At 59.8% G+C, this 16174-nt stretch overlaps 1 protein-coding gene across 3 annotated transcripts in view; it reads left to right on the plus strand.

The window, feature by feature from the left end:
• Positions 1-16174, plus strand: part of CACNA1S (calcium voltage-gated channel subunit alpha1 S) — a 63218-nt gene that overhangs the window by 32646 nt on the left and 14398 nt on the right. For all 3 annotated transcript variants that reach the window (XM_082450184.1, XM_082450183.1, XM_082450185.1), the window contains exons 17-28: positions 2008-2140; positions 2745-2874; positions 3918-3977; positions 5220-5326; positions 5746-5833; positions 6091-6198; positions 8639-8691; positions 8913-9059; positions 9455-9656; positions 10044-10202; positions 11485-11595; positions 12409-12492. In XM_082450184.1, coding sequence (XP_082306310.1) covers positions 2008-2140; positions 2745-2874; positions 3918-3977; positions 5220-5326; positions 5746-5833; positions 6091-6198; positions 8639-8691; positions 8913-9059; positions 9455-9656; positions 10044-10202; positions 11485-11595; positions 12409-12492 — 1382 coding nt within the window. The remainder of the gene's footprint in view (positions 1-2007; positions 2141-2744; positions 2875-3917; positions 3978-5219; positions 5327-5745; positions 5834-6090; positions 6199-8638; positions 8692-8912; positions 9060-9454; positions 9657-10043; positions 10203-11484; positions 11596-12408; positions 12493-16174) is intronic.

Genomic DNA, 16174 nt, shown 5'->3' on the forward strand with positions numbered 1-16174 from the left:
CCCTTTGTGCTCCAAATAGCAGTGTTTGGCACCAGATAGGCAATCAATAAATAGAATGAAGGTTTATCATAGGACGCTGAATATAGTTCCCTGTGCTATACAGTAGAACCTTGTTGTTTATCTATTCTATATATAAAAGGTTACATCTGCTAACCTCAAACTCCCACTCCATCCCTCCCCCAACCCCCTCCCCCTTGGCAACCACCAGTCTGTTTTCTATGTCTGTGAGTCTGTTTCTGTTTCATAGATAGGTTCATTTGTGTCATATTTTAGATTCCACATATAAGTGATATCATATGGTATTTGTCTTTCTCTTTCTGACTTACTTCACTTAGTATGATAATCTCTAGTTGTATCCATGTTGTTGCAAATGGCATTACTGTGTTCTTTTTTATGGCTGAGTAGTATTCCATTGTGTGTGTGTGTGTGTGTGTGTGTGTGTGTGTGTGTGTCACATCTTCTTTATCCATTCATCAATATCCTATGATAAACCATAATGGAAGAATATAAAAAAGAAAGAATGTATATATATGTATAACTGAATCACTTTGCTGTACAGCAGAAATTAACACAACATTGTAAATCAACTACACTTCAGTAAAAAAATATTAAAACTGGAAAAAAAAGCCTTATAGAAATCCAAAAAAAAAAGAAGAAAGGAAAAAAATGCAAGGATTTTGCAAAGTAAAATGTAAAGATTTTGATAAGTAAAATGTGGGGAGGATGGAGCTGGTATAGATAAGATTAATGATAATTCTTCAAATACCTGCCAGAAGGGACATTTGGGTTTTAGAATAATTCAACTTGATCTGTTTCATCTAATAACCATCTCCCAGTAGATGGGAATGGCCGCTGTGCAGGTGGGAGATGCTGAGCCAGGAAACCTGAGGTGGGGGAGGGGCAGGGGCTGGGGAGAAGGGGGAGGGTGGGGGGAGGGGCTGTGGGGTGGGCTGCGGAGGAGCGTTCTTACCAAGGGGGCTGAATGTGTTTATCTTGCTTCTTTCCAAAAATAATCTGAAATGGCTGACAACGAAAGATATGCACAACGAAGTTAACACGGTGGGCGCGGACAGAGAAACTCAGAATTAAGGCGGAAAAAGAAAGCAAATACGCGAGTTCTAAGAATTAACAGTCTCTGCGATTAAGCATAAAATGTGCCTCTGGGGCCCTTGGTCCCAGGCGAGGCAGGAAATGTCCCATTAGGATGCTCTTTGGGAGGAAGAAGTGGGGTCTCGGGAGGAGACCCTGCACGGGCCGCCGTGGTGGAGAGAGCAGGAGAACCCTGCCAGGGGCTGGCAGGAGACAACTGTGGGTGAGGGGACAAAGGAAAGGGCACCCCAACTTCCCACAGTGCCCCCAGTCTGGAGCTGAGGACCTGGGGGGACAGCTCCCTCTCACAAGGCCCTGAGACTCAGCAAATGAGCCCGAGGGGCCCTCTCCCCCTCCCACCCCCTCCCACCCCACACCTGCCCCGGAAGAAAAGAATATTGATTTCTTTCCGTGCTGGCAGTTCCTCCCTGAATGATGGTGTTTGGAACCCGACCCCAGGAGAGAAGCTCCGAGTGTATTTATCTCAACAGGCCTCCTGCCCCTCGTCGATGTCACGAGCTGAGGGACTGACGCTCAGGAGGGTCAGAGGCCTGCCTGGCGTGAGGGTCAGGGGCGGGGTCGGGCCCAGCACTCCGGCCTCGTGCAAAGCAGGGCCCCCCGGCACCCCCAGCTCGTGAGCATTCGAGGTGGTGCGCCCAGCCCCGAGACAGGAGACGCAACAGCAAGGCTCCCAGACCTTGCTCCTGGCCCGACGTCGGGGAGGTTCTGAGGCTGACAGCTGTCTGGACAGTTCAGCCCCGTGTGCCACAAGGAAGGGAGGTGCCTGGCTGGACTCTGCTGGTGCCCTCGTGCCCCGTGTTGCTTGCTGGCTGCTGGGGGTTCACGGTTGGGTTCAGGAGCCAGGGGAGCAGTGAAACGTGGAAAGACACCTCGACCTCTCTCTCCCCTCCCCCACAGGAGATGATGAGGAAGAGGAGCCCGAGATCCCGATAAGCCCACGACCCCGCCCGCTGGCCGAGTTGCAGCTGAAGGAGAAGGCGGTGCCCATTCCAGAAGCCAGCGCCTTCTTCATCTTCAGCCCCACCAATAAGTGGGTGGCCCCTCGGTGGCGGGGCAGGGTGGTTGGTGGGGCTCTCAGAGAGGGCTGCTTCCTGCTCTGAGAAGGCCCCCTTCTCCCGACTCCCTGGGCCTACAATTACACCGTGAGAAAGTCACTCCTTTAGCTTAAGACCTTGTGCCCAGTTGAAAGTGCTAGAATCTCTGGGAGAAGTAATGCTTTAAGCCTTATCAGTTACTTCCTCCTAAGAGGGATCACATCTCTTGGCTCCTTTCCAAGAGCAGGACAAGGGGATAAGCTATAGTTCTCAGTGGCTTCACAATTTTACACCTTTAAAGTACAGACTGTAGTCCTCATGGAGTTTCAGCTGTCGGCCTCAGGGATGGAGATCGGCCTGTCCCGTTGTTTTGGTGGGGATGCCGTGGGATGGCGTGGAGTGTTGGGGGAGGGCTTGTGTGGGATGGGGCTGGGGCCGCAGGAACAGAAGGTGGGACAGGGCCCGGCAAGGCCAGCCAGAGACCACCCAGATGCCGGCTGTCCTCCTCCACTGACCGGGAGGGAGGGAGCCAGCGACGGAGGCTGCTGGGGCCTGAACGCCCAGCTCACAGCGTGCTGACCTTCCCCCCACCCCCCGCAGGATCCGCGTCCTGTGTCATCGCATCGTCAACGCCACCTGGTTCACCAACTTCATCCTGCTCTTCATCCTGCTCAGCAGTGCCGCGCTGGCTGCTGAGGACCCCATCCGGACTGAGTCCGTGAGGAACCAGGTGACAGCGGCCAGCTCAGCACCCACCCCCGTCCAGCCTCAGTCACCCGCACACCTCACCCTGATGCCCAGAGTTCACTGTGTCCTCTGTGTGGCTGCGGGCATCAGAGCTGCTTAGAGTTTAAATCCCTGGAGGGCCTAGACTGCCCAGCCCACTCCTTCTGAAGAGTGTTGTCACAGCATTGGGCCTACACAGGCTCTTGTTGCTGGATATTAGCCGTGATGATGGTGGTGATGGTGGTGGGGATGGTGGGGATGGTGATGGTGGTGGGGATGGTGATGGTGGTGGGGATGGTGGTGGGGATGGTGGGGATGGTGATGGTGGTGGGGATGGTGATGGTGGTGGGGATGGTGGTGGGGATGGTGGTGACGGTGGTGGGGATAGTGGTGGGGATGGTGGGGATGTGGATGGTGATGGTGGTGGTGATGGTGGTGGGGATGGTGGGGATGGTGATGGTGGTGGGGATGGTGACGGTGGTGGGGATGGTGGTGGGGATTGTGGGGATGGTGATGGTGGCAGGGATGGTGGTGACGGTGGTGGGGATAGTGGTGGGGATGGTGGGGATGGGATGGTGATGGGGATGGTGATGGTGGTGGGGATGGTGGGGATGGTGATGGTGGTGGGGATGGTGATGGTGGTGGGGATGGTGGTGGGGATGGTGGTGATGGTGGTGGGGATAGTGGTGGGGATGGTGGGGATGGGATGGTGATGGGGATGGTGATGGTGGTGGGGATGGTGGTGGGGATGGTGGTGATGATGGTGGGGATGGTGGTGATGATGGTGATGGTGATGGTGGTGGTGGGGATGGGATGGTGATGGGGATGGTGATGGTGGTGGGGATGGTGGTGATGATGGTGATGGTGATGGTGGTGGTGGGGATGGGATGGTGATGGGGATGGTGATGGTGGTGGGGATGGTGGTGATGATGGTGATGGTGGCGGTGATGATAGTGATGGTAGCGGCAATGGTGATGGTGGTGATGCCGATGAAGGTAATGATGCTGTCACTGCTCCTCCTCTCACCGACCTCTGCCCTGTCACCAGGTCCTTGGGTACTCTGACATCGTGTTCACCTCTGTGTTCACTGTGGAGATTGTGCTCAAGGTGAGCGAAGGCTGCGAGCCAGCCAGCCAGCCTGGGCGAAGGGCGGCTCCAGGACCAGCCGCTGTGGCTCCTGCTTACACAGGCTGGGCTCACCGGGGGCTGGGTTGCAGGGAGGAGGGAAAAGCAAGGAGGTGGTGGAGAGCAGCAGGGAAAGATCCACAGGACCCAGGAGACCGGACGGTCTCAGCTCATGAGCTGGGGTGAGTGGGTAAGCAGGTAGCGGTGTGGAGGCGTGAGGTACAGCCAACCCGCGGCCTGTGGGGCTCTCAGCAGAGCCCCCTGCGTGTCTCTGAAGCCTGGGGCACGTTCTTCCACAGTCAAGGCACAACTAGCCTAAGCTGTGATCTGCTCCCGGGCCTTTGTTACCAGCGGCGGAAAGGCCTCCCCCGGGATCCCAGAGAAGTGGCTGTCACCCTGGGTGGGGTTTCTGGCAGCTCCGCCCTCTCACGGCCCTCCCACCCCTTGTCCATAGCACACCGCTGCCCTCCCGTTCTCAAGGTGGACACACTGGGTTCACACCATCATTGGTGGGGGATGGGGTCTGGGGGCAGAGACCTCCCATCTGTGACCGGAACCCGGAACCCCAGCCTTCACCTCCGTGAACCAGGAGGGGAGAGGGGAGCCGTGAAGGGAGAGCAGGCCCAGAGCCGGCTGCAGTATGAAGTGAGGACAGTCCTTTCTTTCAGGGCCCCGATTATTAAAGGAATGGATCAGAGGGAGATGGTGGCTACCCTGAGGTCCAGGAGGACTTCCTGGAGGTGGTGACTTTAGAGTTAGGCCTTGAAATTGGACAGGACTTCATTAGAGAGAGAGCAGGGGCAGTCAAGGAGGACAAAACAAGGCAAACGCATTGTACAGCGATGTTTGGGATGTGCTCAGAGAGGAGAAAGTGGCCCTTCTGGGCTGAGATATAGCACGCGTGCAGGGGTGGGTGCCTGGGCAAGGTCTTCAGTCCTTGACGGGCTGTTCAGCCTGACCCAACCACGCCTAAAATGCTTTCCAGGGAGGAGGAGGAGGGAGAGGAGGAGGAGGAGGAAGAATTGTATTATTCTGCAGAGCAGAGGGCAGGGCACCCCCCTGTGGCTGGGTAAGGAAGGAGACCCAGGGCTCCCTTGGCCTCGCTGCCCGTGAGAGGTGTCAGTGCTCCCAGAAGCGGGTGCAGAGAACAGGGCAATGCCCTGAGGACCCAGCAAGGAGTGTCCCCAGGGTCCTCCCCACCCAGGATGCCACCTCTCTCCCCAGATGACCGCCTACGGGGCCTTCCTGCACAAGGGCTCCTTCTGCCGCAACTACTTCAACATCCTGGACCTGGTGGTGGTGGCCGTGTCCCTCATCTCCATAGGACTCGAGTGAGCGGGGCAACCCGGGGCCCCAGAGCGGCAGCTCAGCCGCTGTTGGTTGGTGGGCACTGAGCCACAAGGGGACGGTCTCTCGGGACCACAGGCCAGGGTTGGGGGGGGGGTCCCTTGGGTTGTCACCAGCTGGACTGAGTGACAAGGCTAGGTGGGCAGAGCGTGTGCTGGAGACCAGGGGGGATGCGGACAGGAGCAGGGAGTCCCCTCCACAGCCCCACGGGGAGCACAGCCCCGGTGCCCAGGGCGCTCCGGTCTGATGGGAGAGACGGGGTCTGTGGGCAGCCCTGGAGGAAACCAGCCCAGGGGCCGGGAGGCGCCTCGATCCTGGGGCGGAGCTTAAGGGGAGCTGGGGGAGGCAGGCGTGGGTGCGGCGAGCTGGGGGCAGGCGGGGGGCTGAGCAGGCTGCCCGCCAGGTCCAGCACCATCTCCGTGGTGAAAATCCTGAGGGTGCTGAGGGTACTCCGACCGCTCCGGGCCATCAACAGAGCCAAAGGGCTGAAGGTGAGCGGGGCCGGCGGGACCCCGGGGGAGAACGGGGCTGCCAGGGCTCACTCAGCCAGCCAGCCCGGCCATTGCTGGGCCCATCCCATCCCCTCTGCCCAATGGGGGTGGGGTGTGGCTGGGCAGCCGTGCCCCCATGAGCCCCTCTCTGCCCCCAACAAGCCGGGAGGCGACTAAGCTTGCGCCCTGGGGGCCCCTCGGCTGGCACGGGCCGGCGAGGGGATGGGGAGAGGTGCCGACCGGGCCTCCCTCCCCAGCACGTGGTGCAGTGCGTGTTCGTGGCCATCCGCACCATCGGGAACATCGTCCTGGTCACCACCCTCCTGCAGTTCATGTTCGCCTGCATCGGCGTCCAGCTCTTCAAGGTGAGCCCCTCCTGCCCTCACTCCCCCAGCTCCGGTGCCAGCTCTTGGGCCGAGGCAAGAGCCGGTCTGTTTCCCTCTAAACGAGGGGAGCCCCAGACCGTGAAGGCAGATGTCCTGAACGCATAGGGGTAAGGCTAAGCCGTCGAGAGCCTGAGTTTGGTTCCTAGGTGACGCCCCACCTGGCCCCCGGGGCTCTGCGGGCCACCTGCTGTCTTGCTGGTTCTCCACGATGAAGGCCCCCACCTGCCGGGCCTGCCAGCACCCACCCCACTGTCATGCTCTCCACCCCCTCCAGGACACACCCGCCCCAGCCTCTGCACCCCCTGCGCCAGCAGGTGTGTCTCCCGCAAGCTTCCGCGGGTGGGGGTCCGTCGTTTCACATCTGGGAGCCACCCCGCTTCTGTTCTCTTTCCTGGGAGAACTCCGCTATTCGTTCCCGCATGGCAATCAGCCCAACAGGCCGTCTTCTCCTGTGCAGCCGACCTCTGGATGCCTCTGGCTCTTAGATCACCTGCAGGACACAGACACGGACACCTGAGGGCACCGCCCACATTCATGACCCTCTTCCTTCCATGACCCTCTGCTCCCACCCGCAAAGCACCATCACGATTATGTAACCTCCGTCATTCTTACACATACAATGGCATCATCTTACAATCACTCATTCATTCAACAAACACTTATGGAGCACTTCCTCTGGGCCCGGGCCTCTGCTAGGGCTTGAGGCGGCCATGGAGCAAACCCCACAAGGCCCTCTCCATGGGCAGGGGCAGGCTTTGGGGAGGGCCGTCAGGGTGGGGCTCCCAGAGGACCTATAGGGGACCGGGTCCTGTTGGTCTCTGGCCTGGAGGGGCGGGAGGGGCGTCTGGACTGAGACAGCTTAGCCGCCAAACCTAGTGCTTACAGTGGCCTGCACTCGGCCCTATCCCACAGCTCCAGCCAGGGCCCCCCCCCCCGCCCCATCCCCAGCCTCTGCCTCTGCAGCCTGGGGGCCCTAGGACCCGCTCAGGGCAGAGTCTCTGCAGGACTCATCCTCACCCTGGCACCCATCCGGGCCCCCAAGACGTGCTCCCCGAAAGAATGAGCGAGCAGCTGCTCCCCCACCCCCAACCCCCTGTGTGTGTTAGTCTCTCATCGACAGACCCCCAGTTCCTGCCCAGATGGTAGTCAAGCTCCAGGTACAGGTGGCATTTACATCACATTGGTAATGCACTGGCCACGTGTATCCGTACTATATCTGCTTTCCGTACTAGATTGGGTGTTTGGTTTCAAGTGCCCAAAACCCTGCCCAGTGGCAGCGGTGTCCTCTGCCGGCTCCTGCCCCAACGTCCCCTGCCTCACCTTCACCCTCTGCTCCGTGACATTAGGGGGAGGTGGTAGGGACGGCAAGAGCCTGCAGTGACAGGGTGGCCGTGCCTTCACCTGCTCCTGGGTCCCTGGCCAAGGCATTTACCTCTCCCAACCTTTGAGGGACCCAGACGAGCATCTATGGATTCAAACTTAATTTAGCCACAGTCAGACCTAGCAATCAACTCCTTTTGTTGAAACAAAATCTTCCGTGGGCGCCCAATATGTGATGTAAATCAAAGGAGAAACTGCTTGGGCCGCAGTCAGCAGAGGGGATCACAGAGCTCCCCTACTCAGCCTTGGGGGAGCGGGCGTGCCGGGACCCCTGCTCAGTTTTTTTTGTTTGTTTGTTTGTTTGTTTTTTTAAATTTATTTATTTATTTTTGGCTGTGTTGGGTCTTCCTTTCTGTGCGAGGGCTTTCTCTAGTTGCGGCGAGCGGGGGCCACTCTTCATCGCGGTGCACGGGCCTCTCACTATCGCGGCTTCTCTTGTTGCGGAGCACAGGCTCCAGACGCGCAGGCTCAGTAGTTGTGGCTCACGGACCCCGTTGCTCCGTGGCATGTGGGATCTTCCCAAACCAGGGCTCGAACCCGTGTCCCCTGCATTGGCAGGCAGATTCTCAACCACTGTGCCACCAGGGAAGCCCCCCTGCTCAGTTTTGAGATAAGATGTGTCATCCGGGCCCAGCTGGGCTCCATCCCTGCACCGCCCCAGGGCCTGAGAAGGAAGGTGGGGAGGTGGGGCAGCCCCTCTTCTTGCTCCATGATGGGGAGCCCTAGCAGTGCGGGCAGGGGCAGGGGCTCCTGAGCGGGAAGCAGAGGCCAAGCTGGCTCCATACCTCCCTTCTTCAGGCCTAGCCTGGGGCACTCAGCAAAGCTCATCGTCTGAGGGGCTGGCTCCCAGCCTCGCAGCTGTCTGCCTGGCGGGGAGCCCACGGGCGGCTGAGGGAGCAGTGACCTGATGGAGACTATCCTGGGGCCCTGCCCCCACGGTTAGGCTGCCCTCAGGCCCTGCCTTCCCTCCTCCCTTCCACCCCATCTTTCCATCCTGTCTCCATGACAACCTGTCTCCCTCCCTCCCTCCTGGATGCAGGGGAAGTTCTTCAGCTGCAATGACTTGTCCAAGATGACAGAGGAGGAGTGCAGGTGTGCGGGGGGGCAGGGGGGGCAGGGGGGGCAGGGTGGCCCTTCCGCGGGGGGACTGGGAAACTGAGCCCCTCAGGCTCACAGAAGCCCCTTCCTCGAGTGACCTCGGGAGGGGTCCCCGGTCCAGACCTGCCCTCCTCCCCCACACTCACCGTCCGGGGCCCAGAGGACTTGGAGGGGGACCCGCGAGCACAGTGCGGTGACCACGCCTCCCGCCTCAGGGGCTACTACTATGTGTACAAGGACGGGGACCCCACGCAGATGGAGCTGCGCCCCCGCCAGTGGACACACAGCAACTTCCACTTCGACAACGTGCTCTCGGCCATGATGTCACTCTTCACGGTGTCCACCTTCGAGGGGTGGCCTGAGTGAGTGAGGGCGGGGCCCGGCGATGCGGCCAGAGGCCGGGGAGGGCCTGGGAGCCACCCGTGCTCCTGCAGCAAGCCACCCCGGCTCCCGCGGCGTGTGCACGGGACTGGGGTGCTGAGCGCTCACTCCAGAGACAGCCCGACCAGGGGTGGCACAGTGTAGGCCTCTCTGCCCGAGTGATTGCGGGGAGCCAGGGCATCCCGTGGAGGATGGAAGGCAGGCCCCTTCCACCTGCTCAGCCTTTCTGGGCAGGGCCCTACCTTCTCCCCCCTCGCATGACTGTCCAGAGGCCCCCCCCTGGCTCCCCACAGCTGGGAGGACCAAGCCCGCCCTTCCCGGCCTGGCTCTGCCTCACCGCCCCGCCCGGCACACCTCTGTCCTCTGCCCACCCCAGGCTGCTGTACAGGGCCATTGACTCTCACGAGGAGGACAAGGGCCCCGTGTACAACAACCACGTGGAGATGGCCATCTTCTTCATCATCTACATCATCCTCATCGCCTTCTTCATGATGAACATCTTCGTGGGCTTCGTCATCGTCACCTTCCAGGAGCAGGGGGAGACCGAGTACAAGAACTGCGAGCTGGACAAGAATCAGGTGCTGGGCCCCCTGCTCTGGGCCCCCCGCCCACCAGGCCAGGGCTCAGGCCGGGGAAAGGGCCCGTGGGCAGGGGCTGATCCCAGACCCACCTCCGACCCATCTCCCACCTGAAGCAGCGCACGGTGGTCGGGTGGGGTCTCCTGTGGACCCATCGTGATGCCCAGAGCCCCTGGGCTGGGTGAGAGCCGTGCTAGAAATGGGCTGTGATGGTTCCAGGGGAACCCCGGCCCAGTGGAACTCTTTCCCTCAACAGCCCAGCAGAGGCCCTTGGCCACAGCTGCCCTTGGCCTGCTGAATGCAGGGCCCCTCCAGCCTGTGGGCATGGACGTGGCGTGGGTGGGGGGCGGCCCTGGGTACTGACCTGCCCATCGTGTCCTGTCTCAGCGCCAGTGCGTGCAGTACGCCCTGAAGGCCCGCCCCCTGAGGTGCTACATCCCCAAAAACCCGTACCAGTACCAGGTGTGGTACATCGTCACCTCTTCCTACTTCGAGTACCTCATGTTCGCCCTCATCATGCTCAACACCATCTGCCTGGGCATGCAGGTAAGGCCCCCGGGGACCAGGCCCCCCGAGACCAGCGCCCACCAGGCCGGGGCCTGGGCAGGGCAGGGGGAGCGGGGCTCCAGGCTGACTGCCCCCGGTAGACTCTTCCTGGCACCTGCTCTGTGCCAGGCACTGTGCTGAGGTGCCACGTGGGGCAGGGGTGTGAACTGGACGCAGGCCCGGGTGCCAGGCACTCAGCGGTTCACTAGGGCCGTAATTCCAGCGCACACACGGCTGTGGCTGCTCTGGAACCAGGAGACGGCTGCGCAGGAGGGTGGGGCTGTGTGGGAAGCACGAAGCGCCTTCTCTGTTCTCCTCCTGCTGTTGCACATCCGGATGCTGGAGATGGCTGCAATGTCAGCTCCAGTCCCGAGAAAAGGGGATGTAATATTCAGGGAACAGGTGTCTCTGAGGAGACGCGCACACTTTACAGACAAGTCATAATCAGCAGCGGCGTTATCAAGCCTTAATCAAGCAGCTGACCCCTAACGCCCCGCATAAATGGGATCACACAGCGAGGCTCCCTGGCCCCGGAGCCCCAGCCACTGGCAGTGACACGACCACGCGTTGCCGGTGGGGAGGGTCTGGGAAGGGAGTCACGGAGCCAGCGGGCCCAGAGCGGACAGGGGCTCATGAGCCACGGCTCACGTGGGGCCTGAGCTGGGCAGCAGAATCAGGCAGCCCTGCCAAGACGGGGCGGGGCAGGGGAGACGCCAGATCCTTCTACTACCTGGGAAGGTTTTGTGGAGGAAGTGCGGTCGTGTCAACTTTATTTTAAAAAGGGTGAGAGATTCCTGGGAAATGTTACAAGGACATCGATTTCAGGAGGGTCACAGGGAGGCTCGAGGCGGCCGAGGGCGCTGCTTGGGGCTGCCTCGGTGTCCTGGGGTAGCTTGCAGGCACGGGCGCCTGGTGATCTCAGGTGCCACCTGCAGGGGGTGGCGGTCCCACCTAGAACCAGGGGTCTGCCCTCCTGGTCCTGTACCCAAACGGCTCGGGGAGCTGCTCACAGAGCCCTGCTGGGGGGCCTCCCTCCTGGCCTCCAGGAACAGACGTGTGTTGTTCACGAGACCAGGGTCGGCCCCCTCCTCCTCCCCTCACGGTCCTTCGAGGGGAGAGGGCGTGGCCGTAGGCCTGGTAGGATTCTGCACATTGCCAGAGCGGGCTCTGGTTTTCTGAGGTTAAAGGAAGGTGGGCAGGGCCCCGCAGAAGAAAGCAGGGCTCTGGGGGTGTCTCCGCAAGGGGCAGAGCCGGCCCCCAGCTCCTCCCTGGGCCTCCGCAGCACTACAGCCAGTCAGAGCAGATGAACCACATCTCAGACGTCGTCAACGTGGCCTTCACCACCATCTTCACGCTGGAGATGATCCTCAAGCTCATGGCGTTCAAGGCCAGGGTGAGTCCTGCGGCAGGATGAGGCCTTCCCGTGGAGCCCTCACGGCCTCGTCCTGCAGGACGCCCTCCCTCGGCATTTCTGCTCCCGCCCTGCTCAGCCCGGGGCGGGCAGGCCGCTACTGGCCGGCAGGACTAGATGTGGCCGCCCCTCCCCCGCCCCTTCTTTGAGCCTGTCTCGTGGCCCCCTTTCCCTTAAGCCTCTGAAGAGCGGCCCCTGGGCCAGGGAGCATCCTGCTGTGTCCTGGGTTCCACGTCCACTGCCCACCCCCGGCCCCCGTGTCAGGTCTGCCTGCGAGGCCCAGACCAGACTGGGCTTCAAGCGGGGGATGAAGGACCTCCCCGTGTGGACCAGGACCCCAAGTCCTGAGTTCCCAGGCACACTGCCCTCCCCTTGGACCACTTTATGCTCTGGAGGGAGGGGAGCGGGAGTGGGTGGGGCCCTGGACCACCCGTGGGAAGTGGCATCTTGGCCCAGCCCTGCCTGGCCCTGCAGTTCTGCTTGCCCCGGACAGGGACCACTGCACTCTGCTGGCCTCTGAGCCCCTCCCCTCCACGGCTCACCCGGGGCCCTCCCCGAGGGCTATTTTGGGGACCCCAGCCCCTCCCCTCCACGGCTCACCCCGGGCCCTCCCCCAGGGCTATTTTGGGGACCCCAGCCCCTCCCCTCCACAGCTCACCCCGGGCCCTCCCCCAGGGCTATTTTGGGGACCCCAGCCCCTCCCCTCCACAGCTCACCCCGGGCCCCTCCCCCCAGGGCTATTTTGGGGACCCCAGCCCCTCCCCTCCACAGCTCACCCCGGGCCCCTCCCCCCAGGGCTATTTTGGGGACCCCTGGAATGTGTTTGACTTCCTGATTGTCATCGGCAGCATCATCGACGTCATCCTCAGTGAGATTGACGTGAGTACCGGGCGGGCACAGCCATTGCTGGCGTGGGGCTGAGGCCACAGACCCTTGCGGGGTACCCGCTGCGTGTGCAGCCCGTCACTCCGGGTTACAAATCCTGTAGAGCAGACAGACACCTCAGATTCCAGGCACAATGAGTGTGCCAGGCGGCCCACGGCAAGCGCCACGGTAGAAGGGAGAGGTCGTCCCTGGGTGGCGTGGTCAGGGAAGGCTTCATGGAGGTGGCGCTATCTGAAGGGGTTCCTGAAGGAAAGGGAGGTGGGAGCAAGCAGCACAGGCAGGGCTGCTGCCGGAAGGGCGCAGGAGGGAGACGAATGAACAGAAGGTTTGGGGCGCGCGGAGAGGTCGGTTAGTAGAAGCACACGAGCGTGCAGACCTTGTGCAGCCGGCAGTGTGGGCGCCGCTGGAGGTCTCTGAACAGGGCCGTGGAAGGATGAAAGCTACACTTCTAAAACGTTACCCTGGAGGCGAAGGGCAGGAGGTGAGAGCGACTACAAGCAGGGGGCACAGTTCGGGAGGCGGTCCTTCACCTACTCCTCAAATACTGAGTGCCTCCCACAGGCTAGAGGTATAGCAAGGAACAAGAGCACGGGGCGGGGGTGGTCGGGGGAGCGAACGGACAGTGAAAATGAATCTGTCGCGTGGCTGGTGTGGCCAGCGCGTGTGATGAAGAAAAATCAAGCAAGTGGAGCCTTCGAGTGAAGGGAATGGGAGGTGATGGCAGGTGGTACCGAGCACAGCCCTGCATGGAGCACAGGGTGGGCCGCGCGGGGTGGGGGGTGAGGTGGGGCGTGCGCAGGCCTGGGCAGGGAGCTAGGAGCATGTGGGCGTGTCTGAGGACCGGCGGGAGGCCTGGCGGCTGGGGTGAGGAGTGAGCGGGGAGGGGAGCTCAGAGAGAGGGCGGGGCCCGGATCACGTCGGCCCTGCAGAGCCACGCTTGTGATCCTGGGCTCTGTTCTGGGGGGAGATGAGGGCCCCGGAGGCGTTTACACCCGCTCTGACCTCAGTTCTCAGAGGATCCCTTGGGCTGCTGTGCCGAAAGCAAGCTGTAGGGGACACTAAGGGCCACCCGGGGGGCGGTCAGGAGGGGAGAAGTAGCCAGCCACTGGATCTGCTTGGAGCACTGAGCGGATCGGATAGTATTTGCTGATGAACTTGATTCAGGGTGAGAGGAAAACTAATCAACGCTGACTACAAGGATTTTGCCCAGGAAACTGAACTTCCATTTACTGTGATGTGCCAACTCCCAGAGGAGCAGGTGTGGGGCGGAAACCAAGAGTCCCGCTTGGGGGGTGACAACTCAGGACGCTCGCAGGGCATCCGGATGGAGACACTGCAGCAGGCTTGGATTTACGAGCCTGGCGCGCAGAGGCTGGTCAGGCTGGAGATCTAAATCGGAGACTACTGGAGGAACTGGCATTTAGAGTCGTGGGAGGGGGTGAGACCAGCCATGGAGAGAAGAGGGTATTTAGAGAGCGAAGGTCCAGAGGCCGCGCCCAGTGTTGTCCCTCCCCGGAGCTTGGCCCGACAGTCTCATGGGACTCTCGGGGAGGAACGCCCGGCTGGAGTGGGCTGAGGAGAGGCAGGGCAGGCTGTGAGCCTGGACAGTTCTCTCTTTTTGCTACCAAGAGAAATGGCTTAGAAGGTGGAGGAGAGCGTGGAGCCTAGGAGAGTTTTCTTGAAAATGGGAGAAATTAGAGCACATCCTGGGCTCATGGGAGAATCAGGCAGTACAGGGGCGACTGCAGGAGCTAAGCCCTTGGGTGAGAGGGCAGGAGACCCTGTGTCCCGGGGAGGGCTGGCTCTGGGAATGGCAGTTCATCCCCGGAGCAGAAGGGGTTCCGGGAGAGTCGGGGTGGACGTGAGGACGAGCGGGGGAGCTCACGGCTCTGGGAGGTGCAGCGGGACGAGTTGAGTGCCGCCCAGGGCCCCGGGAAGGAAGGCATCGAGGAGACTCAGTATCTCGAGGAGAAGAAGGATGGGGGGGCCACCTCCACGATTCTGCCCTGGTGCTGGGGTTGGGTGCTGGTGTGCGCGTGCAGACGAGCGGCGCGTCATTGGAAACGCAGGCCAGGAACCGAGGGTCACTGACTCCAGAATGTGGCAGCCGCCCCATCAAGGAAGGGAGGGGGTGGCTGAAGGCTGGGGGGTTGAGGTTCCGCAGCCTTCCAGCTGGCAAGGCCACGGGGCTTGGGACCAGAGAGCTATCCGTGAGCTGCGGGGTGACAGACAGCAGACTGGGGAACTGGAGCCAGTTACAAGGATGGAGCAGGGGCTGCAGGGCCAGGAAATCAAGGCGGCCAGTTCAGGAAACAGCTTCACCGGAGTCTGTGGGGAGGCGGTTACTAGAGGGCAGCAGACCCCCTTCATTTTTTTTCTTTTTTAACATCTTTATTGGAGTATAATTGCTTTACAATGGTGTGTTAGCTTCTGCTTTATAACAAAGTAAATCAGCTATACGTAAACATATATCCCCATATCTCCTCCCTCTTGCGTCTCCCTCCCACCCTCCCTATCCCACCCCTCTAGGTGGTCACAAAGCACCGAGCTGATCTCCCTGTGCTATGTGGCTGCTTCCCACTAACTATCTATTTTACATTTGGTAGTGTATATATGTCCATGCCACTCTCTCCCTTCGTCCCAGCTTACCCTTCCCCCTCCCTGTGTCCTCAAGTCCATTCTCTACATCTGCGTCTTTATTCCTGTCCTGCCCCTAGGTTCCTCAGAACCTTTTTTTTTTTTTTTTTAAGATTCCATATATATGTGTTAGCATACGGTATTTGTTTTTCTCTTTCTGACTTACTTCACTCTGTATGACAGACTCTAGGTCCATCCACCTCACTACAAATAACTCAATTTCGTTTCTTTTTATGGCTGAGTGATATTCCATTGTATATATGTGCCACATCTTCTTTATCCATTCATCTGTCAATGGACACTTACGTTGCTTCCATGTCCTGGCTATTGTAAATAGAGCTGCAATGAACATTGGGGTACATGACTCTTTTTGAATTATGTTTTTCTCAGAATATATGCCCAGTAGTGGGATTGCTGGGTCGAATGGTAGTTCTATTTTTAGTTTTTTAAGGAACCTCCATACTGTTCTCCATAGTGGCTGTATCAATTTACATTCCCACCACAGTGCAAGAGGGTTCCCTTTTCTCCACACCCTCTCCAGCATTTACTCTTTGTAGATTTTTTGATGATGGCCATTGTGACCGGTGTCAGGTGATACCTCATTGTAGTTTTTTTTTTTTTTTTTTTTTTTTAATTTATTTTTGGCTGTGTTGGGTCTTTGTTGCTGCGTGCGGGCTTTCTCCAGTTGCAGTGAGCGGGGGCTACTCTTCGTTGCAGTGCGCGGGCTTCTCATTGTTGTGACTTCTCTTGTTGCAGAGCACGGGCTCTAGGCGCGCAGGCTTCAGTAGTTGTGGCACGTGGGCTCAGTAGTTGTGGCTCACGGGCTCTAGAGCGCAGGCTCAGTAGTTGTGGCGCACGGGCTTAGTTGCTCCGCAGCATGTGGGATCTTCCTGGGCCAGGGCTCGAACCCGTGCCCCTTGCATTGGCAGGCGGATTCTTAACCACTGCGCCACCAGGGAAGCCCCCTCACTGTAGTTCTGATTTGCATTTCTCTAATGATTAGTGATGTAGAGCATCCTTTCATGTGTTTGTTGGCCAT

Source organism: Balaenoptera physalus (genome assembly GCF_965194825.1).
Source record: "Balaenoptera physalus genome assembly, chromosome: 1".
Taxonomy (NCBI): domain Eukaryota; kingdom Metazoa; phylum Chordata; class Mammalia; order Artiodactyla; family Balaenopteridae; genus Balaenoptera; species Balaenoptera physalus.